General features: G+C 48.0%; 1 protein-coding gene and 1 long non-coding RNA gene across 15 annotated transcripts in view; one reads left to right on the top strand and one right to left on the bottom strand.

Annotated features, from left to right (window-relative positions):
• Positions 1 to 17,389: 17,389 nt before the first annotated feature.
• On the bottom strand, positions 17,390 to 19,660 carry LOC143823324 (uncharacterized). Its single transcript, XR_013226457.1, has 3 exons — positions 19,539 to 19,660; positions 18,272 to 18,344; positions 17,390 to 17,492 (listed from the first exon to the last, which is right to left on the bottom strand). It is a non-coding gene; the product is annotated as an uncharacterized LOC143823324 (long non-coding RNA).
• The window catches only part of ZNF536 (zinc finger protein 536), a 410,578-nt gene continuing 403,577 nt past the window's right edge, over positions 17,411 to 24,411 (top strand). For 2 of the 14 annotated variants that reach the window (XM_077309501.1, XM_077309489.1), the window contains exon 1: positions 17,432 to 17,542. Coding sequence is in view for 2 of the 14 variants with exons in the window: in XM_077309488.1 (XP_077165603.1) it covers positions 19,999 to 20,095 (97 nt within the window). In the remaining 12 variants the exon portion in view is untranslated. Of the gene's footprint in view, positions 17,543 to 18,615; positions 18,753 to 19,667; positions 19,798 to 19,897; positions 20,096 to 21,696; positions 22,336 to 24,411 lie in introns of those variants that run through there. The other 12 variants (XM_077309488.1, XM_077309502.1, XM_077309497.1 and 9 more) reach the window with 11 other exon arrangements.

The following is a 24,411-nucleotide window of genomic DNA, read 5'->3' as shown; positions in this document are numbered from 1 at the left end:
CATTCATAATGCATGCCCTGGAAGCCAAACTTGGCCAACGGAAGGCCCGCGGACGCTGCCGCGCGCTCAGGAAATTTGGTTACATTTTAAAGAAGGATAAAGCCGGCTATCAAACGAAATTTAATTTTCCTGCCCCCCACACCACCCCAATTCCCCGTCCAGGTTTTAGCCTCTCGAAATGTCTGTTGACTTTCGAAAGCTCGTTTAAAAAAAAAAAAAATTCCGCCACCATGAATCACAGTAAGGCTTAAAAAATTAAGCACAGTAAAAAGAGTAGTTAACGTCGGAACATGCTGACAATTTGACCTGGCCAATATTTTTATTGCCTCGTACAATAAACCTAACAGAGCACAACTGGGTTTTTTGACTGGTGGAAAATCGGTTATGAACCGCCGGGGAATGACCAATTTTTCAAACGCAGCAATTCAGTCACACTATAGCTACTAATACTTTCCCCCCCCCCCCCCGTTCACTATTGCTGTTATAATCTTTTGAGGATATTTTATCACGGCAATAACCTCCCCAGAATCAGTCTTTACTGCAGTTAATGACGGGACAGCTGGAGCATTAACCAGCCTTGGCTATGCTGCTAGCCATTAACTAACAAACCAGTTGTTATCTGCAGGTAACAACCAATTTCTTGTGGAATTTTCTTGATAAAGTGCATCACCGGATGGAAGTTTCCCCCCCCTCCCCTCCTCCTTATTCGTCTCCTCTCCCTTCTCCCACCCACCCCTTTCTTCTTCAGCTGAGTTTAACGGATGCAAGGAAATATGAGCGGCGCTCACAAAAGAAACAGCTGTAAGAGTCGAGGAGTAAAAGGGGATAAATTAAGAATGAAATCCATAAAATAGATTTTGATTGTTTGCTCCTGCCAATTTTTTGTGTGTAACATTAATAAAAGATCGCCTAGCTCTTGTCTTGACTGTTATTCAGCAGCCAAGGAATGCACCAGCTCCTAGAATAGATGTAAGCCTTTGACACACGATTGCTTTAGCAGGTTTCGGATGGATGGTAGTCGTGACGTGTGAATGAGCTATGAGTACACTCAGTGCATTTTCCTGCATTCTTCATGTAGAAATGCAGGACCTAGGACAGGGGTGGTCAAACTGCGGCCCTCCAGAGGTCCATGGAGTACAATTCCCATGAGCCCCTGCCAGCATTCACTTGTAGTCCATGGACCTCTGGAGGGCCACGGTTTGACTACCCCTGACCTAGGACACGTGCTCACCACAAACATGTTACACAGTTCCCCAATAAGAAAGATCTTGCCACCCTGGTAACATCTAGATTCGATTACTGCAGTGTGCTTTACTTGGGGTTGCTAGTTGGTGGCAACCCAAGAAAGGGCTTCCTTGGACATGGCACCAAAACGTTGGAATCCGACTCCAGAGAGAGTTGTGTGCGTCCCTTTCTCAGCATCTTCTAACAGCAGGCAAAGATGTTTTCGTTTCGTTTGGCATACAAATCAACAACTGTGGCTGCCCCTCCCCCTTTGTCTTGGTCTTGGACGTTTATGTGTTTTGTTGAATGATTTTAGAATTTTAAATCCTGTTTTTAACGTTCAAACATTTTAATCAGGAAATATAGGTAGGAGTTTTGATCAAGAAGCTGTAGTGTGTGCAAAGAGACTGCAATGCATGCATAGGTTTTGGCATATGTAGGGGCTAGCCCAACTAGCCAGGCTTCACCTGAGATCACCTGAGCTTGATAGCTAAGGAGGGGTTGGCCTTAGTTGGTACTTGGATGGAAAATCACCTCTGTTGGGAACACCCTGTGGATGCTATGGCCATGAGTCGTCCTCGTCGTCCTCGTCGTCCTCGTCATCCTCATCCTCCTCGTCCTCGTCCTCCTCCGCCTCCGCCTCCGCCTCCGCCTCCGCCTCCGCCGCTTCTTCTGCTTCTTCTCCTCCTTCTCCTCCTCCTCCTCCAACTCTGACAAGTACCAGGACGCTCTGGATATCATCCAGAATGCCAGGGAGAGGCCACAGCTCAATAGCAGAGCATCTTCTTGGTATGCAGGTTCAATCCCCAGGTTCAATCCTCAGTATCTCCAGCTAAAAGAGCCAGGCAGCTGGTAATGTGAAAGATGTCAATCCAAGACCCTGGAGATCCATTGTAAGGCTGAGCAGATAATCATAACTTTGATGGACGAATGGTCTTATTCAGCTGAACACACACAAAGCTGCCTTAAACTGGATCGGACCATTGGTCCATAAAAGTACAGGTCTTTCACATCACCTGTTGCCTGCTGTAAAACTGGGGATTTCTTCCCCCCTTTCAGCATCTAAGGAAAATTCTAGGCTTGAACACTTCCTCCTGCCATGTAGCTTTCTATGCACAGAAAGTTAAAACAAAACAAAAAAATCCAGGGAGCATGCACTGCATACCCAAAGCCCTTTCTCATGATCTCCCCACAAATTAGAGTAGAAAAGAAGGGGAAACTTTGGGGAAGCCACTTCTGTGCAACTGAAATCTGCTGGGAGTCCTAACCACGAACTTCTGAACTTGGGATTAAAAAAAAAAAAAAAAGCAAACAGAAAAGATGCCCAGAAGGCTAAAATAAAGAGTTCTGAGCAAGAACAGGTCAATTTCTAAATTACTTCCCCCTGCAATCAGGTTAATTGGAGAAGCTGGCTACAGATTTTCCTCTTGTATGTAAAATCATTTAATATTGTGCAAATTAAAGGACAAAGCAGTCCATCCGTTTGAGTATAGCAAACTCTAACAAAAACGGACCTTTGTGCAGATATATAAACCTCCGGCTAATATTTTGCTGATTTTGTGCATAGATTGATTGGGGAAAAAAGCAAAACAAAACACCCAGGCCTGTCATTGGAGGACATCCTCAATCTTTTTGTGTGTATGCGATTCTGCCATTTCTCCATCCTTGAAACGATTTAATGATTTTGGTTTAAATCGTTCCTAATTTTATGTCTAGCCCTTTTTAATCTCTTCTAAATTGCTAACAAAAATCGTTCTAAATATTTCTGATCATTGCGCACAGATTATTATATTTTTTTGGTCCTATAAAGCTAATCTTTTCCCAATTTAAGCTCTTAATTTTTTTTTCTCGAGTACTCAAATAGATTTACATTGGCATGTTCTCTGCATATCAGTTTGGAATTATTACAGAATTAGTGTTTAAAAAGGGTGGCTAAGGACACGCAAACCAAGTTCATACATTGCTAAAAGATTGATTTTTAATGGCCTTTTTTATTATTGATTCTGCACTTTTTAAGCTTGATTCTCCGAGGTGGTGTCGGCCACATACTTTACGGATTTGTAATGTAGTGGCTTCGGAGAACTGTCCATGTCTCCCTTAGCTTATGATTCTCACTCCCCCCCCTTCCCTTTCCTGGCCTGTTTATCAGATCTGTAAGTAGATATGCCCCATTCATGGTTGCTGTTGTTTTTAAAAGGTCATTGGGAAATTGACAGTGTTCACCTCCTATTTGTCTAACGATGAATGCTTTTCCCTTTAAAGATCTTTCCAGCAACAGATGTTAGCTTGTTTAATCGCTTATAGGAAGCTTTGGGTTTTTTTTAAACCCCTTTAAACATTTCCCAAACTAGTTCTCTGCTGCCACCTCCTCCAAGTAAGTGTTCATCATGAATACTCTTCTTTGAACCCTCTGAGCATCTCTGCGGGAGTCTGTTGTATAGATCAGTCATCTCCATTCATTGAGGGGCAGCTTGGTGTCATGGTTAAGAGCAGTGCCCTCTGATCTGGAGATCCGGGTTTGATTCCTCACTCCTCCTCCACAAGGAGCCAGCTGGGTGACCTTGGGCCAGTCCCAGTTCTCTCAGAGCTCTCTCAGCCTGACCTACCTCCTAGGTTGTCTGTTGTGGGGAGAGGAAGGGAAGGCGAGTGTAAGCTGCTTCGAAACCCCTTTGGGTTGTGAAAAGTGGGGTATAAAAACCAACCCTTCTGCTTCAATAGCCTTTTGTACAAGAAAGCATTAAAGGTGGAATGGGAAAGGCATAGATTAAGGCAAGCTGGTGCAATAGATGCCAACAAAAGTTTGTTATTAAGAAGTCCAATGGCTAAGAATTCAAAACATAAAAAGGAAGGAGGAGGAGTTGGTATTTATACCTTGCTTTTCTACCCCTGGGTGCAAAGTTAGCCAGTTATGCCGCTGACTCCTAGATGTGGAGCAGATCCTTCAAAGCTGTGTCTTTTCAGCAAGCATCAAAAGAAAGGAGAAAGGAGAAAATACAATCAAAGAAAGGAACTCGGTGCCTCGTTCTGATTTTTCCCTTAATCCTAGCCTGCCAGGATTGGCCAAAATGCATCCTACTGTAATTGTTATTTGAGGATCAGAACCAACCCAAATTAGTAAGAGGTGGGCCTTGTACAAAGCCAGACAGGGAAGCTTATAGTAATGAAAGACTTCAGCTCTTCATACTAGTGGAGGCGGAATTAAGTTGGGCAACCTAGTAACAAATACATACCCATTTTAGTCCAAAATTCAAGGAAGGACAACCGTCAATGCTTAGAAGGTACATGACGATGCTCCTTTGTCTTCTACAAAAAAGACTGGACTTCCTTAAAATTTGTCAAATCTGCACACTCTTGGTACACTCTGTGTGCTAAGATGTATACTTCTCCAATGTTTTATATATTCTAGATATGAACCCTGGAAATGCAAGGTAATATTGACTCAGTTCAAGCACATTGGATAATGCACATTGAAAGTGCATTATCCAACATGTGTAGAATTCACCATTGCCTCAAGATAATTCTGGCAGATTCTCTAGAAAGGGTTTTCTGAATGAGATCTCTGTAGACAACAAAGGCATCATGGCAGTGCAACAAATTCAACTAGAACTTAACTAAAATTAAACCGATTAGGAAGTTCTCCAGATGTTTCGCCTAATGTGGCTTGCTTATCTGTAATTGTCCACCGTCTCATATCCTTGAATCTCATTTGTGGGTCTTACTCTCCCAAATCTGGAGCATGATCCTAAACAGTATTTCCTAAGTAAAGGAGTCAAACCTGCATGACTATCACCCCTACCTTAGTAGATGCATTTAAAGTACACAAATGTGAAATCACACTATGATTTTTACAGCACCCCTCTCAGGTCAATTGTGCAAGAGGTAAACTTTCATTTTGTTCACACACGCACCGATTCTCTGGGAAAATTCCAAAGGTATGTGACATTTGGACGATGCTGAAGAAATGAAAAATCTACCAAGCTGGAAAGGAGGTGCAACTTATGACTGCAACTTCATTGCAAAACAAGAAAAAAGGAAGAAGGCAATAATTGAGTATCACTATTAGGTTCATAAAGACAGTCTTTGGCTACCATTTCCCCTGGTCTGCCTACTCTTGTTTTACTCTTTTGTCGTGGCAGATATCATAACAGTCTCTAAAAAAAATCCATTTTGGTCAAATCTAGGAAGAGGCAATTATATGGTGGAAATGAAGGACTTTGTAACGATACTAAAAATTGAGTGGGGGAATGCTCTCCATCAAAAACCGGAAGGGTCGAAAAGAGTTTTCTCCCTCTTGCATAAAATATCGCGTTCAACTTTTTCCTAGACGGGGTTGAAAATTGACAGTGAAAACTTTAAATTTTCTCTGTCTGCAAAATAAATCCCGTTATGAAATATTAATCTTTTGGATGATGAGGCAATATATATGAGTTGGTGCATCTAAATCCTTGTTTTTAAGTGAACCAATGGGTCACGTTACGGATACCATGACAATTGCATAATAATTGGATCTAAGGAACACCCTTGCTAAATGTCTCGTGGGTTTCACTGGCATGGAACAAAATTAGTTTTGCAACCAGATCCTTCTTTTAAAAACAAAACCAAAAAAAAAAAAAGTACAGGAAAGAAGAACTCACTTGGTTTGCATCTGCAGAGATTTGGGATCAGATGTTATACTTCTTTTAAAAACATTAATTAATTTAAACAAGCAGTTAAGACCCTGTATTTAAAAAGCTGTGCGCAGTATTAGGTAGGAAAAGTACTAGGTGCGGAACAACAAAGGCATCCCACATTCAGCCTTTGAGACAACATGTCTTAACAAATTTCGCTGCATAGAAATAACCCCCTGCCCCCCCCAAAAGACTTCTGATTCAATTTCTGTCCTTTTAGAGAAGAGGGTGGGGAAGGAAGAGAAGAGACATAAACAGAAATGTTAACAGGTGACAATGAACGAAAAACGCTTTTGTGTTTGCAGATACACATTGTTGTGTGTATTGGACAGTCTAGATCAGGGGTAGTCAAACTGCGGCTCTCCAGATGCCCACGGATTACAATTCCCATGAGCCCCTGCCAGTGCATGCTGTCAGGCACACATGGGAATTGTAGTCTGTTGACATCAGGAGGGCCGCAGTTTGACTACCCTTGAGTTAGATAGCCTAGGAGATCTCATCAGATCTTGGAACCAAACAGCTTGTTTAGTTCTTGGATAGAATGTCAAGTTTACCAAGAGGAAGCAGACAATGGCAAACCATCTCCGAAAGTCTCTTGTCTTGAAAACCTCACAGCAGCCTTTTTCAGCCTTTTGACCAAGGAGGAGCCCCTGAAATAATTTTTTAGGCTTTGAGGAGCCCCGGAAGTGATGTCAGCTGGCCACCCCTCCCTGCCACGCCCCCTAGAAGAGACATGTCACCGGAAATGACATCATCCCCCTGCGTTGACCAGCAGGCTTGACGAGAGCTGATGCGAGAGACTGGAGGTGGTTGAAGGTGGGAGTAGGCATATAGGCTCCGCCCCTCCTAGGCCCAGAAACCACAAGAGAGCTCTTGCTCAGGGGAAGGAGAGGGAGAGCATGGGAAGGGGCCAGATCCCTAACTTGTGGCCAAGTCTATCAAGGCAGTGGGAGAGGGAGAGGCCACAGAACCCTTCCAGAGCTTATGGGGGTCCTCGGACCCCTAGTTGGGTCTCCCTAAATTGGCCACAGCTTGATGACAAAAAAAAAAGTTATTTAGTAAGTCTGTGGTCATGGAGAGATTTGAACTGGGGATATTCTTAGCCTCTAAGTTACATGACTAGTGCTGGCTTTCAGCATCATATCCACAAGAACCTCCAGCTGCTTGAGGGGAGATGCATCCCTCCATTTTCCTTCTATGACATTGGAGAGTGCTCTTAAAAAAAAAAAAAACCTGTGTGATAATATCATCATTATCACCGACTCATGTTTCTTCGTCAGGCTCCTGCATTGTTAATGTTAACTTCTACTGAACCCAACTTTGTTTTCGACCATACAGGGTAACATTCTAAACCTTTATCTAGACTTGGCTGGTGTTATAGATCCTCCGGGAGAGACAGGCTTTCTGGGGTTATAATAACGAGCGGTTTGTTGTGAAAATGGTGGGAAGACATCTATGTCTCCAAAAGAACCTCACCACCTATTTTGTCACTGAGACACAGCTTCCACGAGATGGAAGGAGGCAATTGGTCCATATTTACTGATACAACAGATGGTAAAGTTTTACAATTAAGAGAGTTGGGTTTTATACCCCGCTTTTTACTACATGAAGGAGCATCAAAGCGGCTTACAGTGGCCGTCCCTTCCTCTCCCCACGACAGACACTCTGTGAGGGAGGTGAGGCTTAGAGAGCACTGCCAGAACTGCTCTGAGAGGACAGCTCTAACAGGACTGTGACTGATGCTTTGTGTCTTCTCAAAGCTGGCAGCATGGATGCAGACTCAAGACTGCTTCCGCTGAAAGCTATCTTTGCCTGCCATTTACAAATGTATGTTTCCAGATGCTGGGCCCATTGTACAGATAGGCTAACCGGAACACGATAGGCCGAGTTCTTGATCCGACAATCGAGCGTTTCGTCAGATCTGTTTTTTGGGAGTCTCACTATCATTAGAGACAGTTAGCTAGATGGTTCCCAGCAGATTGTTAGCTCTTTGGAAGCTTGATTAGCGATGGTGGGAAATAATTCATTTCCTTGTATGGACGGTGGTGTTTACACCAAGGAGCATGAAGTATTCCAACTCTGATTAGCCCGCGCACTTGTACAGTGATGAGCAAGTAATGCTCAAAACAAACCCTCCTTTCTCATCAAACATTCCACAGCTATTTGCAAAGAGAAACAGAAGGGGGAAATCTGATCATAGAGGCATGCTGGAGCCAAATAAAAGTTTGAGGCCTGCATTTCTGGAATGGTGGACGCTGCTGACGTCCCGGGATTGGACCGCTGAGCTCATACCTGCGTGTGGGATCGCACAACCTCATCGACAATGAGTTGTCGATCGTTAGGTTTCTTTCACTCCAACAGCAAGCGTTGAAAAAGACTGAGACGGTTGTCTTTAGGACGGGGGTGACATGGCTGTGCCGAAGCATCACGGACATGATGTCAGTGTAAAAATATCAACTTTGAATCAGCCAGGAGTCCGGCTTTGTAGAACAGCTGCAATAATCATATGAAACAGCCCTTGCTAATATAACTGATTAGAAATGATGCGAAATCCTCAACCAGTATGGAATTTAAGTGGCTCTCTTCCTTCTGTCTTGGTGGTATATGGGAGGCTCGTATACCTGCCTTTCTCAACTTTTTTACTGTGGAGAAACCCCTGAAATGTTCTTCAGATTATGAGAACCCCCAGAAGAGGTGAGATTGTGCAGAATATGATTGGTTGGGAAGTGTAACTGTGTACTATTATTATTATATTATTATACTTTGATTTATCGCCCACCATTCCCAGTGGCTTGTGGCAGCTTAGATCAGTCTGAATAAAGCCCCATTAAAACACCAGACATAAAAACATCACAATCTGATGGACATGATGTAAAAGAGAAGAACGGTGGGGGGAAAATATCAAAACATATCCTATCTCCCAAAACTAACTCATAAGGGAGATGGGAAAAGGGGGCAGAGGAAGCCATAGCTGCCATACACACACTATCCTGAAGGATAGTACATGCCCACCAGGGGCCCCTCACCTCACCTCCCCACCCCGCCAGGCCCAACCTTGGCCATTTGGGGGTGGGGGAGCAGGTTGGTATGACCAAATACGGAAATATCACTCAATAAATGTTTACCAATTTTTTAAAAAAATGCATATAAAAATGAACTCCCACCTTTTCAGGACACCCTTCCAGGGCTGTCAAGAAACCTAGCTGAGAAATCCTGTATCTTCACAAACATGCTCCTCTGCTCCTGTATTCTCTGAATTTGAAGGCCCTTTTTCATTCTGCATCATTTTCATTTTAGACAGAGAGAGACGACAGAGAGAAAGAGAAGAGAAAGAGAAGGAGAAGGAGAAGGAGAAGGAGAAGGAGAAGGAGAAGGAGAAGGAGAAGGAGAAAGAGAGAGAGAGAGAGAGAGAGCATCGTTGGTAGAATCTGGGCCACAATCCGGATCGTCCCTTTGGTGACAGAAAGTGCCGGCAAATCACACCCGGCATAGCAACCTGTGGGGTTTTCAAGGCAAGATACTTTCATAGGTGGTTTGCCCTTTCCCGTCTCTACATAGCAACTCAGGACTTCCTCAGTGGTCCAAATACCAACCAGGGCCAATTCCGATGAGACCGGGCTAGCCTGGGCTACTTTGAAAGCAAGTCACAGTAATTACGGTAGAGCTAAGCTGCAGGTGGAGTCCAGCAGTTTCTTTCCATTCAGTGAGAAATTTCCGGCTGGAGGAAAGCCCATTTCTCCAAAAGCAAGTTCTTGACGTAATGGGAGGGAACCACCGGACCTGGCCCAAGGTGTTTATGAGCTTTAAAGCTATCCCAAAAAAAAGTTACCGCTATTTAAGGCCAATTTTTAATGCATCGCTAAAGGCAGGTGGTGGGTCCAAGGCAAGTTGTTCTAAAGCCATGTCGGAGGTGGTTTTGTCTGCTCCTTAGGAGCTCATAGGAAAAAGGCTTCCAAGCTGCAATGGGAGCTGCGGGGTTTGGAATCGGATCCCACCAAGGGGTGTGTGTGTGTGCTCGCAAAAAGGCTGGGTCGTGGGTGGTGGAGCACCTGTTTTGTGTCCTGGGTTTAATTCCTGGAATCTTGAGTTAAAAGGATTAGGTACAAGAACAAAATTTAAGTCCAGTAAGTCCTCAAAGCCCAACAGGATTTCTAGGGTAAAAGCTTTGAAGAGTCAGAGCTCCTCTGGGCAAATACTTTGAATCTAGAATGCTTCTACCAGGCTTCCTCAACCAGGGTTTTGGGAAAAACCTGGTGTTTCTCGACAGCCCTGGAAGGGTTTCCCCAGTGGTTGGGAGTTAATTATTTTTTAATATTTTTTTTTCTGAATGTGTTAAACATTTATTAGGTGATATGATCAGAGGATGACCTTAATGGACTTGGCCACAAGCCATAGAACTGGTCGTTTCCGTCTCTCCCCTCCCAAGTGAGAATGAGTGAATTCTCTCGTGGTTTCTGTGCCTGGAGGGCATGCCTATTTCTCTCTTAACACACCTCCTTTCTCTCCCATCCCCTTCAATTCCCCTCGAGCCTGTCTGTTAATGCAGGTGGTGATGTCACTTCCAGCGACATGTCACTTGCAGGGGGCGTGGCAGGAAAGCACAGCCTGCTGACATCACTTCTAGGGCTCCTCAAAGCCCGAAAAATTATACCAGGGGCTCCTCTACAGTCAAAGGGTTGGGAAAGGCTGGTTTAGAGAGCTGGAAGCACCGCCTTCAGATGTGTATAGACCAGGGGTGGCCAAACTCATTTCCCAGATGTCCACGGACTACAATTACCATGAGTCCCTGCCAGCGTGCAGACAGACCCAGATGGAGGATATGTCGAGAAGCCACTGCTTCACGTTTTGATACCTTTGTTTAATACAGGTTCCTACGAGTTTATAGCAATACTTTTTGACTTATCCTCGTATGTGTTTTCCTTAAAACATTAACCTCAAAAAACAACCACCAGAGTGGTCCAACATGAGAGAATGACGTGTATCTTTGCCTCCATATCTATCTGCAACACAGCTACATAGAAGGGTGAAAGTATTTTGCACTGACTTTATCAGATTGTTCTATTTATGGTAATGGTTTAATCATCTTTTAAAAGACAAAGTCGCACACTGTTGACACTAAGAATTAAAGGAGGGGGGGGAGAGATTTTCGGGCCAGTACGAACCAATCTTATTTTCAAGTAAGCCCCATTGATTTTCAAGGCTTAGGTCGAGCATGAATTCCCAAAGTCCTCTTCACTAGGTTTCTGTTCATCAAGCTTTCCCCTAGCATAATGCTGTAAAAATGTTTACCGAAACAATATCTGGTACTTTTTAATCAGGAAACTTACTCCATTTAGCCGTGAGAACAGCTGTCGGATTGAGTCAGTCCTTGTGCTGAAAGCCACAAGGAAAGAGTGTGTGGTGCTTACCACCTACATCCGGTGACAATTAAGTTCTGGTTAACTAGAGAGCACTTCAGTTACCTTATAAGATCTCAGCACCCCAAGAGCTCTTATTCTGTTACAGACAAGACGTGAAATTCCCGGAAATATACAAAACACAGCCTTTCAATATCTGGAATGAAAGTGGGGAGGTAACCAGCAGAAATGACCTCGGTCACGTGGGAAACAGCCTGCGTGATATTCGCTTAAGTAACCAGGAGATCTCTCCGAATTGGCTTTCCGGTATCTTTACGTTTGGAGTCTAAAATACAAAAGACTTCACTTCTGCGTAACGTTGCCATTGGTTCTGTCTTACAAGTTCTCTTTCCAGAAGTCAGGAACGTTAGCTTTTAGGGTAGATTCAAGTGGGCAGCTGTGTTGGTCTGCAGTAGCACAAGTGGCAACTTTAAGGCCAACAAAGATTTAAAGGTGCACTTTTAGGGTTTCATTGGGTGTTGCTTGTCCAACCCCAGACTGTGGCCTTTGAATTAAATTGAAGCAGAATTAGATACTTCTAAGCTGGATGAGCCTCTTGTGGCGCAGAGTGGTAAGGCAGCCGTCTGACAGCTTTGCCCATAAGGCTGGGAGTTCAATCCCAGCAGCCGGCTCAAGGTTGACTCAGCCTTCCATCCTTCCGAGGTCGGTAAAATGAGTACCCAGCTTGCTGGGGGGTAAACGGTCATGACTGGGGAAGGCACTGGCAAACCACCCCATATTGAGTCTGCCATGAAAACTCTAGAGGGCGTAACCCCAAGGGTCAGACATGACTCGGTGCTTGCACAGGGGATACCTTTACCTTTACCTTTAAGCTGGTTGGAGTCACTGGCCCTAGACGAGTGCAACTCTGCTCAGGTTGTTCACCCTCTGGGGCATTGGTCTGGCCTGATCTCCAGGGGGTGCCAGATCTCCAGGTGGTGCCTGGAGAGTGCTGGGCGCGGTCCGTGGATCTACTGCAGCCTTCGGAGCGCCCTCTGGAGGCTCAGCCAGCAGCGCCGCAGGGGGTACGACACCAACCAGTTTTGCAGAATGTGAGCTTTTGAGCACCCGATGAAGGGCACTCACTTCGACCCTAAGAGCTTATAGCTTGCAAGTCCATTTGGTCTCTACGATGCTGCTGGACTCCAGTTTAACTCCCGAGGATTGATCGTGTGGTTGACTGCAACCCAAGCTGGCGTGGTGTAGTGATCCGAGCATTATGCAGGGGGTGGTCAAACTGTGGTTCAGATGTCCATGGACTACACTTCCCATGAGGCTGGCAGGGCCTCATGGGAACTGTAGTGCATAGACATCTGCAGAACCACAGTTTGGCCACCCTTCGACTATGGCCCAGAAGGATCAGGTTCGAATCCCTGAACTACCCCAGAAGTGGGCCTGTCATAATCTCTAACCCTTACCTTCCTTCACAAGGTTATTCTTATGGGGACAGAGTGGAGGAAGAGAGAACAACGTGGAAATGGTGCTTTGCATCCCAGTCGGGGAGAAACGCAAGCTATATCAACCAATCAGCCAATCAATCCACCCACGATAAAATAACCAGAGAGTGGCGTTTTTAATAAGCAGGGCTGCGGATTCGAGACGGCCCCATTTATTTTGGGAAAGCGTTTTAAAATCCCGGTGGCCTAGGTTGCTCGGAACAGCAGGAGCTTAGTAGCAAAGGTGGCTTTTCGGCCCGACCCCAAGTAGTAACTTTCCAGGGCCACCCTAAGCACGCTTGCAGCCTTCTAAATGCACTGGTTTCAATGGGTTTAGAAGGGCATAGCTCTGTTGGGGATGGCACTCTTTGCCGGCCGCACGTATCCAAAAGGGAGGGTTTGGTTCGACATCCACGTGTGTTACATTTCACTGGAGGAATCCCTCCGTTAAAGGTGCAGATGGTCCGTCAACTAAAAACAATGCTTTAATCAGTGGACCGCCTCGGGCTGGGTCCCCCCCCCGCCCACCCCCCAATAAACCACCGTCTCAAGTGGCGTGTACTGAATTGTGGTGCTCACGCATTGTGTTCTTACAGCGGGTCCTTTGCTATGCACTTCTCAGCACGAGAGATGGACTACGTAAGTCGTAGTAACCACCATCTGCGGCTTCAAGTATCTGGGCTTTGTTTGATAAAAGCCTCTAACCATTGTGAAGGGACGGGAGAAATAGAGTGCTCCCACAAGGGCTCTTGGGCTACGCAGCCTTCACACACGCAATTCTTTTAAGTTGACTAGACCCAGACCGGAATCCACGGATTTGCAGCTAACTCACGGTCGCCAAGAAGACTTTTGATTCTCTCTCTTTCCCCCCTCCCTGTCTTAGCAAGCAGGCATGTCAAGCTGCTTTTGAAACTTTGGGGGAGTTCCAAAAGGAGTTTGCAAGGAGGAGGGTGAGAGGCTGCTTTACGATCAAAGGCAGCCAAGGAAATCCAGGGTTGTTAAACAGGGGGCTTGCCTCGACCTGGATAGCCCAGGCTATCTCAGTCTTGTCGGATCTTGGAAGCTAAGCGGGGTCGGCCCTGGTTAGTATCTGGATGGGAGACGGCCAAGCAAGTCTGGGATTATACGCAGAAGCCACCTCTGAAGGTGCCCTGACTTGAAGACCCCTGCAGGAGTCAGTGGAGGTCAACTGCGGCTTGGCCTCACCAAAGGAATGACCTGGATTGCGGCCTGAACTGACAAGGATGTGTGCAAGGAAATGAAGGGATGGGGAAAGTGCTGGACCAATAGCATGCAAAATATTATTTTGGTCCTGGCAAACTAATGTTGACTTCCTCAGGAATGTAAGTGGAATGTAGAAGGCCCAAGGTTCAATCCCTGGCATCTCTAGGTAAAAAGGACCAGGCTGTAGGTGATGTGGAAGCTTGGCAGGCCCAACACATGCCTCAGAAGAGAGGTGGGAAGGCCCCAGCCAGGGCTGCCATTGGCTCAGTCTCCCCTCACTCGCCATCAGCCTGCCCTTGGAGAGAGAGCATTGGGGGAATCCAGAGTCAGCCCACCCCCAAGGAAGACCAAGACCACTCTCAAGTCACCAAGGAAGGATGAGGAGTTGGTTTTATACCGCACTTTTCACTACCCGAAGGAGTCTCAAAGGGGTTTGCGATAGCCTTCCCTTCCTGTCCCTGCAACAGGCAACTTGTGAGGTTGGTGGAGCTGAGAGAGCTCTGAGAGAACTGAGACAAGCCCAAGGCCACCCAGCTGGCTGCCTGTGAAGGAGTGGGAATCAAACTCTCCAGGTTAGAGGCCACTGCTTGTAACCACTACACCAAACAGGGAGAGGCAGTTGGCTGGAACAAGAGAGGGAGCAGGGTGGAGGCAAATCCCTCCCAGGTCCCCCAAACTGAGGTTGTGAGGGGAATTATGGAGGGGCTACAGCCCCAGACTCCACTCCCATGCTTGTGGAGATGGATGCTGTTACTCTTCTGGATCTTTGAGCACAATTACAGAGGATGATCCAAAAGTTACAGATGTACATGTTAACTAAGGAGAGCCAGCCATGATGCAGTGTTTCGATTTAGGAGGGCAAGGATCTGGGGGACCCAGGTTCTTGTCCTGTTATGGATCCTTGCTGGGTGACCTCGGTCCACTTGCACACTCTCAGCCTAGCCTACCTCACAGGCAGGTTGTGAGGATGAATGGATGAGAAGAGAACACTGTGAGCCACTTATGTTCTCATTCGGGAGGAAGTTGAGGTCGAAATAAACTCATCTCAAACATCTCCAGAGACTTGGGTTCTGCATTACTGTATACTTTCTGCATCTGTCCTGGGCCTCTGGAACGTAAAATCAAAACCCAATGAAAGGGCCACTTATGTTTTCTCAAGTGTCGGAGACCAAAGTGTCAGGAGGGTGGACCTCGCATGACAAAAGCCAACATCGCCCTAAGGCAGTGGTGGCCAAATGGTGGCCCTCCAGATGTCCATGGACTACAATTCCCATGAGCCCCTGCAAAAGCTGGCAGGGGCTCATGGGAATTGTAGTCCATGGACACCTGGAGGGCCACAGTTTGCCGTGAATACAGGCCGCAGCTGAACTTCTCCTAGTTGAACCTGCCTTTCTTTTAGTTTTATACTGAGCTCCTTAAAAAAACCCACTCCACAAATCCAGAAATCCATTAGGAATCAGTGGGGGGTGGGGGGGGGGGAGTTGTGCAAAAAGAATAAAGACACCCAATGGTTTGATGCGACTGTTAAGGGTTAAAAGCCTGCCCCGTGATCTTGTTCCAAAAGTCCATATGGCGACTTCCTTTCTGACCTGTTCTCTTTGTCAAGGCTGTTACTTAGGAAGAATCACTTGAGCTACAATAACAAATTCAAAAGGCGAGAGAATATAATCAGTTGATCCACGAAGAATTGAAATAAAGGACACCCCCACTGCTCCGGCTATCATTCTCATAGAGATAGTGATATTATTGATGTGATTGCTATGCTAATTTCTATAGGGGGGGGTGGGGGAGAAATAAAAGCTGTAGTTTGGAATTGGCTCAGAGAATGTCAGGCACAATACATGGCAAAGGTGCATGGAGAATGTTCAGCCTTTGCAACCCAGGTGTGAAAGCCTGGTTCTCGTCTTCCTCACCTGGATTCAGCAAATAGTTCTGAAGAACTTTGAGCAGAGCCCCCCAAATGCATGGATTTTGTGGAAGGGGGAGAGGGTGGAGCGAGAACTTTCCGATCCTCCTGTAATGTTTGGGACTGTCCCTAGTTGGCTTAAAGCGACAACAACACTCCCTTTCCTAGGATAAACCAAAAAGACTTGCCTGTCACATAAAAAGTCTCCAGGTGAGACAAAATCAAGGAAACCCTTAGGGGAAGGGGGAATCAACCTCTCCTGCTAGAGAGTCACCTGTTCTCCGAAATTGTTCCCAGGGCTGGAAAGGAATCTAAACTTTTCCTCCCACTTCTTGGAGTTGTTCTGCATTGATGCTGGGAGAGTTCTGCTAGAAATGTTGTCTCCCCTTGTCTCTCTCCCCCCACCCCCTTTATGGCGTAAACTGATTTAAAATGTATGCCAGTCATCTTGAGGGAACTCATTTCAGTTGAGATGAAACTAGTGTTACCTGAATCAATGTTTTAAGTGTCCCTGCGGCTGAGCCGTTTGAATAATCAATCCGTCTCCATCTCTTCTTAATCATGCGCATCACAGTCTCTCTCTATTTGTCAGCTTCTTTCGGATCTTTCTCTCTGTCTCTCCCCCCCTCTCCCCCCCCCCCCCCGCATCCATTAACATGCCCCTAATGTCGTGAGCTAGCTTTTCCCCTTTACAAGAAGCCGGTGTATTTTGATACTTTTTTTTTTATTATGACTAAATCTCTTTTTTTCCCATAATTACCCCACAATCATTATATAATCCCCATCACAAAGAGTCTATTGAGGCCCCATGCTTTTGTTAACTATGGGACACAGAATCCATAATTGCATTATTCAGGTTTCTCCCCCCCCCTCCTTTCTTTTGCTCTGCACATCTAACCTATCCCCCTATTTCCCCCCTTCCTGGGATAGGCACCATGTCATTTTTTCTCAAAATCTCCCTTTGCAGATAAACCTTGCCTAAAGTTGGTGTTCTTTTATTATTATTATAATATTAAAAGAGCTCAAAAGTTACCTGCCTGATAATAAAGTGCTGGCCAAATTGGGGGAGGAAGAGGAGGAGGAGGAGAGGGGAATAAACCAGTTTTAAAATCTATATCTCAATCTTGGTCTATTTCTTGATTATGCCAAACCCATAAGGCAAGAGATCTTCCATGGCGTTTTAAATTTTTTTTTATTATTATTATTTCTCCCTCCCTCTTTCTTTCTTTCTTCCTTTCCCTTTTTTTCCCCCTGGAAGTTTAATTACCGTATGCTAATTTCCTTGCCTACTACGTGATTAATTAAAATCATATTTTCATAATCATTTGGCACCAGTATTGTCTTCTCTGTACCATCATGATCTTCTCTCTCTCCTCCCTCTCTCTCCCCCTCTCCCCCTAAATAGTGTATGTAAATAAAGTCAGTCTTAATGGAAAGCATCAAAATGCATCGCTGAAGACCTCTCTGTGTTTGCATGCGCGCGATTGGCAACATAACTGCTTATTTACATTAAATACGCCACAAGGTTACAGTGCACTCCCACGTCACTTTATCGTTGATTACTTCTCTTAAGCGCCGGAGCTCTCCCTCCTCGGACGGATGCCGCGCGATCCCGGCCGGCCACCGACGCTTTTTCCCCCTGGAGTTTTGCAAAAGAAAACCCGACTTGAAATAGTTTCCCCGAGCCAGGTAAGGAGCGATGCTGAAATACGCGCGACCCCCCCCCCCTTTCCCCTTCCCCTTCTTCTTCTTCTCCCCTCCCTCGCCTTGCTCGTTTCTCTCCCCCCCCCCGGCCGGTTTTGCTGCTTCGCTTCTCTGTCTGCTTTGCTCCGAAATGGGGGGGAAAGGATTCGTTTAGGGGTAGGGGGGGGGGGAAGGAAAGGCAGGGAAGGGGAAATGACAGGCGAGGGTGGGGAAAGAGGGCTGATCTCCGCTTGAATCCGAAGCGCGCCGGCGGTGGGAAGCCGAGCCGGGGGGTGGCCGTGGCCGTGGCGCTGGTTCGGGGGGTCTTGGATTGCACGGCCGGGGCTGGAAAGGAGCGTGTTTCCACGGCGCTCAAGGTCATGCCCAAAACTGCTCGGTGTTAAATGCTTTTCTCCCCCCCCTCTCCCTCCAGCGACCCCTCTTAGTTGCAGCGCCAGGCAGAGAGAGAGAGCGGGGGGGGGGGGGAATGGACGATCGCCGCCTATTCTTTGCAGATTATTCTATCAAGGGTTGAGCATTTGGCTCATCAAAGCTAAATGCCGCAAGAGCCATCTCGTTGCTGTGAATTATGCCAAGGCGACAATGGAGAGAGCGAGCGAGAGAGTGTGTGTGTGTGTGTGGGGGGGGGGTGCGCGTGCGTGTGTCTCCTCGCTCGCTCGCTCGCGCTCGCTCCTTTTTTTTTTTTTTTGCAACGGTACAATGCATTTCACCTACCAGGAGAAATTGGGGGGGGGGGGGGGGTGTCCAAGCCGACAGCCGGGAACGTCTTGCGATGTTTGCTTGATCGCTATCAAGGAAAAAAAAATAAAAATACAATAAAATCAAGGGGAGGGGAAAAGAGGGTTTCTTGCATTGCAAAAAAGCAGACGAGGCCGATGCAATCCTCTCTCCCTCTCCCCCCCCCCCCCCGACGGGTTCCTTAGGGGTGGCCGGGCAAGATTTTGGAGAGCCGGCCCGAGTGGCCGGGCGGGAGAGTTTCCCCTTGGCCACTTTCCTCTCTCCCCCAATCCCTCCCTCCCTCTTCCCCCCCCCTTCCCCAGCCCGAGCAAATGATCAAGTCAATCATGTGGGGAATATTCTTCATTATTCATTGAACGCAACATTTTATTATTATAATTTTTTTTCAAACAACGCTTGGTTTACGTGCCGGAGAGTTGGCTCCCCCAGGCTTGGCTTGCCAAACAAATTGGGAAAGGTAAGGAAAGACAAAAGAGGGGGGGAGGGAGGAGGACACCCCCTTCCTCACCCCCCCTCCACCATTGACGATCTAGAACCTCCCCCCTAGCGCTGTTTTTTAAACAATTAAAAAGAGAAAGAGAGAGAGAAGGGGGAAATGATCAGAGTGCATTTATTTTGCTTTTGCAATGCAAAGGGGCGCCCCCCCCCGCCTGCCAAAGTCAGTTTGGAGAGATTTTTTTGCAGCCCCCCCCCTCCTGCATCCTCGCGACGGGGCCTGCGTGATTAAAAAATACAGTATAATTAAATATCCATAGCAGTGACGTTGGTAAGCGAAAGGCTGTCAAAGGGGGGGGGGGGGGAGGAGAGAGAATGAAAGCAGCCAAGGAGCCATTGAATGGCGCTATGCAACTTCGCCTGCAAGAGGGCGAGGGAGGAAGCCGGCGCTTTCGCCTGGGTCTCGCTTTAAATCCGTTACTTTCGCGGGCGACCGGGGTGGGGGGGGGGGAGGAGGAGGAAGAGACCAGAAGAAAGGGGGAAAAGCTCGAGCCGGCTTCCCAGCCCCGCGGATGGAGGGTCGTGTCCAGCCCCCGGCTCGCTCCTGTTTAGCTTTTTAAAGTTGGCTCGAAACTTTTTTCTTGCGGGGGGAGGAGAGGAAGAGGGGGGGCAGGATTTTTTTTTGGGGGGGCGGTGGTTTGTGCAATGTAAACTTTGCAGAAAGTGACGTCTCCCGGGCCCACTCCTAAATCCGGGGGGGGGGGCTTATCCATCAACCCCCCCCCTTGTGGTTTCCTCCAGTACAAACCTGATGACAGGGGAAGGGAAGAGAAATCAGCAGCGCCCTTTGCAAGAGGGGGGGGGAGAACAAAACACAAAAGCACCCCCTGCCCGAAAACCATCGCGAGCAAACTTGAGCCCCTTTGATTGTGTCTCTCGGATGTGTCAAAAAACTTCTGCGTCGCGCCGGCTCTCGCTCTCCCCTTTGACGCCGGCCCTGCCATTTTGTGCTCTCCTCGACCTCTGATTAGGAAGGAAGACGCGCGGCCGGGCTCGATGCTCCGGAGGTAACGCGCTGCCATTCCGGCCCGGAGGAGGGGGAAGCGCGCCGGGTGTGCGCGCGGAGGGGAAGGGGGGGGGGTGCGCTTTGCGCTTTGCGCTTAGCGCTTAGCGCTTGGATCGCGACTCTGTTGCAAAGCATTGTAGCAGAAACCAGCCTCCGTGGTGGGGGGGGGGAGAGATGGAGGAGGAAGGGGAGAGGAAGGAAGATGCATGAGACTCCCTCTCCCCCCCCCCCCAGGAGGAAGCAGGCACCTGCCGGCGAGGAAGCCGGCCGATTGGGAAGACGCGACCTCAAAGTAACAGGTTACAAAGGAAACTTACAAGAGGGGGGAGGGAGAGCGAAAGATACAAGAGACCCCGCCGGCCGCCCGTGGCCGGTGGATTCCGGAGAAGGCACCGCGGCGGATCTTGCCTTTTGCAGGCGGGGTTTTTTGGGGAGGGTGGGGGCGACTTGAGCAACCGCGGGGCGAGGGGGGGGGATGGAAGCGGCTGCCCGAGCCGGGGGTGGGGTAGGGTGGAGTGGGAGGGAGGGAGGATTGCCTTGATCTTGCCCCCTTTCTCTCTCTCCCTCTTTCCGCCCTCCGTCCCTCCCCAGACTTTTTGGTTTTGCAGAAAAGGGAAGAGCGATCAGAGAAGCTTTGGAAGAACAGTTATTCTTCTTCTGGCGGTCGGGCCGAGGGGGGGGGGGGAGGAGAGAAAGAAGAAGAGGGGGAGGGAGGAAGGGAGAAGAACCCCTGAATTCCTGGTGTTTCAAAACAAATGAGCAAACGACCGAAAAGTTACGGAGAGGAGAAAAACAGCAAAATAAGGGCGAATGCTTTGATGCTAAGGGAGGGAGGAGGGGGGGGGGAATCCGCTCTTAACGCGCCCATCTGTTGCCGCCTTGCATAGACTTTACAACAGGGAGAAAGCGGGGTGTATTTTTTTTGGGGGGGGGGAGCCTGAAGGTTAGGAAAACTTTGCGTGGTCTTGTGTGACTTGGCGTCTGCGTGTTGTGTGTGTGTTTGTGTGGGGGGAGAGATTGCCTTGAATGCCATTTAAAAAAAAAAAAGTTAAGCCTCTCTTTTGACCAATACAAAAAAGAACCACCCTCGCGGACTTTTGGTGATTCTCGGTGGATAAATCGGAGCGGCGTTTGCAAGGGGGGGGGGGGAGGGTAAGGACCAGGATCCCGGGCAAGTTCGCGTGCTGGTGGCGGAAGGGGAGGAAGGGGGGAGGCGGAGGTCGAAATGTGCAAAACAAAACTAGAGAATCCAGGCTTCCGCCGGGTGCCCGGGTGCGATCCTCTAAGGGGTTGTGTGTTTGTGTGTATCGGTCGAGCGGATAGTGTTGTGTCCCTAGGAGTTGGTCGGCGCTTCCAGATTCGCTTGAGCTTTATTGGGGAGCCGGAGAGAGAGAGGGAGGGGGGGGGGGGCGCGCAGGCGGGCGCTGCGAACTTTGCTCGCCTCCGGATTTTCTTTTGCTCTTCCCCAATGCCTCCCCCTCCCCGACGGGGACCTTAAAACGGCAAGAAGGGCAGTCGGTTGCTTTTTTGGGAGGGAGGGGGAGAATTAAAAAAAAAAACAGGGGGGGGGTCCTTTCCCTTTGCATGGCAGCCTAACACGGGATCCGCTTCCCTCGGCGGCGCCCCCCCCCCACAATCCCTTCTGTGCAGTTTAAAATCATTCCAACAGGGGCCGTCTTTGCTGAATTGATGCGCCTGGCTGGAGACGGAGAGGAGCGGCAGAGCCTGCCTGGGTGTGTGCGTGATGCTGGCGAGGGAGCGGATTTTAAGTGTCATAATTAAGTTTAGGAGCCTTGTTTGGGCTCATTGAAGGCTGAAAATAAGGCAAGCTGGCTGCATTTAGCTCTTTCTCCCCCCCTCCCCCCCTGTCCCCGACTCCCCCCCACCTCCCATTCTTCTGGCTTTTGCACAAATTCATGTTTGGACAAGCGTGTTTTCTTCCCTAGTTTAATATTAGCAACTGTGTTTTTACCCCCTTTCCACCGGATTTGATTTTATTTTCTGCGGGAGAGGGGCTCCCGCTCCCTTCCTGTCTGGATCACTCCCGATCTTTGTTCATTGTTCACTGACTTTGGAGAAAGGCTGTCCCTAAGAGTACAAAAAGAAGAGGAGGGAGAGACAGTCTCCCCCCCCCCCACGCCCCATCCCCTTCTCCTGGCTGGTTTGATGTTGAAATAGTAAACCTGAATGAGTGGCTGGGGGACCCAGCGTGGTCCGGGTGGTGGACTTCCTCAGCTTTAATTAACTTCAAGTATTTTTTTTGGGGGGTGGTGGTTAAAAGAGAAACTGAGGCACACCGGTGACGTTGCTTCATAAATCTGTCCCCGGTCTGGGGGCTGGATAGAAATATTTGCCACATCACCTTCTGACTGAATATTCACTGCCTACCGGAGAGCAGATTTGCATAACTTGGATTCCCCCCCTCCTCTTTTGCCCTCTGAAACTTCTTCTTTGCAAACCCCACCCCAAAAGCCTCTAGGAGCACCCCCCCTCCCCAAACCCAGCTGCCTCGATCTTCGTGATTACTCAGGGTTCAAACGTAAGTGACCTGCGAAAATGCATCAATAGCTTGTGCAAATAACAGGCGAGGGAGCTTCGGGGATGGAGCTGGGATTCTCGGCGTGGTTTCTTCGGTGGCTTTTGAATGGCAGATATATAGATGTAGATATGCATGCAGGCCGCCTGAGGGATTTTTAGGTTGTCTGTGCAAACCCCCCCCCCCTTTCCAGTGCTTATACGAAGTGATGTTTTTGTTCTGTGTACCTGCTGTGAAACCGTTGTGTGCATGGATGGACCAAATGCCTGGCAAATTGTTATCCTTGGGTGGAATTGGGGCTGTCCCTGGTTGCTGCTGTTGGAGAGGCAGAAGAGGGTTCCGGCGAGTCCGTCTCCTCTTTGGACCGCTCGTAAGGAACTCCGCTGCCTCGCCACTGCCGTCCGTCTGCCCACATCACCCGTGGAGTCTTGGGGTCGTGTGCATGGGGCACAGAGGGCGAGCATTCGGGGACTGGTGGGGGGGGTGCGCTTGCTGTGAAATGTCGTGGGGCTGGTTTCCTGATGGTCTGTCTTCTTCCACCTCGCCCTCTTACAGTAAGCAAGATCACGGAGTCTTGATGTACATTTGGGAAGAGCTGACAGACAGTGCTCCCTAACAAACTGGCTGCTCTTTTCGGAAATCCCCGTGCAGTTTTCTGCAAAGGGGTGCCGTTGACACAGGCTGCTTTGGAGCTCTGGTTGTCAAAAATTCTACCCGGATGGTTGTGCCTGGGAGTGTGTGTGTTTTAAAATCCGAAAAGCGTTACTTGCCTTCTAGAAGGCCGTGCGTGGATGGGGAGAGGGCAAGGCAGTGGCGCCATGGACACGGGGGGGGGGGGGGATCAAAGCTAGGCAAGGGGGCACAGTTTGTGGGTCCCTCTCCGCTCAGGGCTGCTTCAGTTATGATGTCATTTCTGATAGTGGAGAGTGGGCGCCTCTGGATTCTGCCATTAACGCTTGGCCGATCTTCCTTGATAATGACAGCGTTGACATGTCTGCCTCTTTTGACAATTGCGAGCCTTATGTGTCCTGTGAATTAACTTCCCCACCTGCCCTCTTCCCCAAGAGAGAGTTGTCTTCAGGCTTTTCAGATTCACAAATGCAGCCGCACCAGTGCTGGCAGTTGCTAAATTTCCCCATGGTCTTGAAAATCAAGACCCCCCCCCCCGAAAAAAAAACAACAAGTATCTGTTCTTTTAAGTTCCACTTCTGTTTAGAAAAATGGGTTTTGTGTTTCTGAACGTCCTGGGTTTAGTACGGATTTCAAGTTGATGGAAGGGGTGGTCAGGTGTTAACTGGAACTTGGGCCTTGTTAGCTGCAACTTGGGCCTTCATGGTGTCCGATGAATCATCTCCCTTTTCAACTTGGACCGTGTAAGATGTGGTTTGATTTGTGGCAAGCGTACCCGTGAGCAGCTTGACAGAACTATGCGTCCCCCGGTTTTGCTTGCTTTTTCCCTGTAGCCTTCAGTCACTTTTATAGCAAATTCTCTGTCATATTTCTGCCCTCTTCACTGCAGCATATAATATCATAGCAGCCCCATTTGATATAACGGTAGTCTCTTGTTAGCTGTAGTTTGGCAGATCTCCTTAAAGTTAGTTTGTCCATAACACCGTTTCGGAAGCAGTATACATTGCAATGCACAATCTGATTTCTGTTGGCAGACATTCCCCCACCCTTCTGTGATTACAGATTCATACTCATTTCTCAGGTGTTCCTCTGCATTTTGTCCCCATAGGCAGCTTTTCCCCATAGGAAGCTTATGACAATAAATACTCACCGTTCAGTGAATTGCATGCTCTTTTTATTTACTGTTCCAGTGCTCTTGTTAGGCAGTGTGAGACATTTCCACCAGGCAGACAGTTGTGTCCCGAGTGATTGTTGTTGTTGTCCCCAAAATTATTTCCATCCATAGGCATCATTCCGCAAACTAAGTTTGCAAGGGCTGGGTTTAGTAGAGCAGGTCTGTGCAGATAAGGTTTTTGAAGCTTGCGGTGGATGTACCCTCTGACTGTGATAAGGGAGAAAGATCTGGGACTTTCAGGATGCTTTTTAAACTTTCTGGCAGCGGGAGCTTGC

The sequence above is a fragment of the Paroedura picta genome, chromosome 14, assembly GCF_049243985.1.
Source record: "Paroedura picta isolate Pp20150507F chromosome 14, Ppicta_v3.0, whole genome shotgun sequence".
Lineage (NCBI taxonomy): Eukaryota > Metazoa > Chordata > Lepidosauria > Squamata > Gekkonidae > Paroedura > Paroedura picta.
The sequence above is the reverse complement of the archived record's forward strand: the minus strand, read 5'-3'. Positions and strand labels throughout refer to the sequence as shown.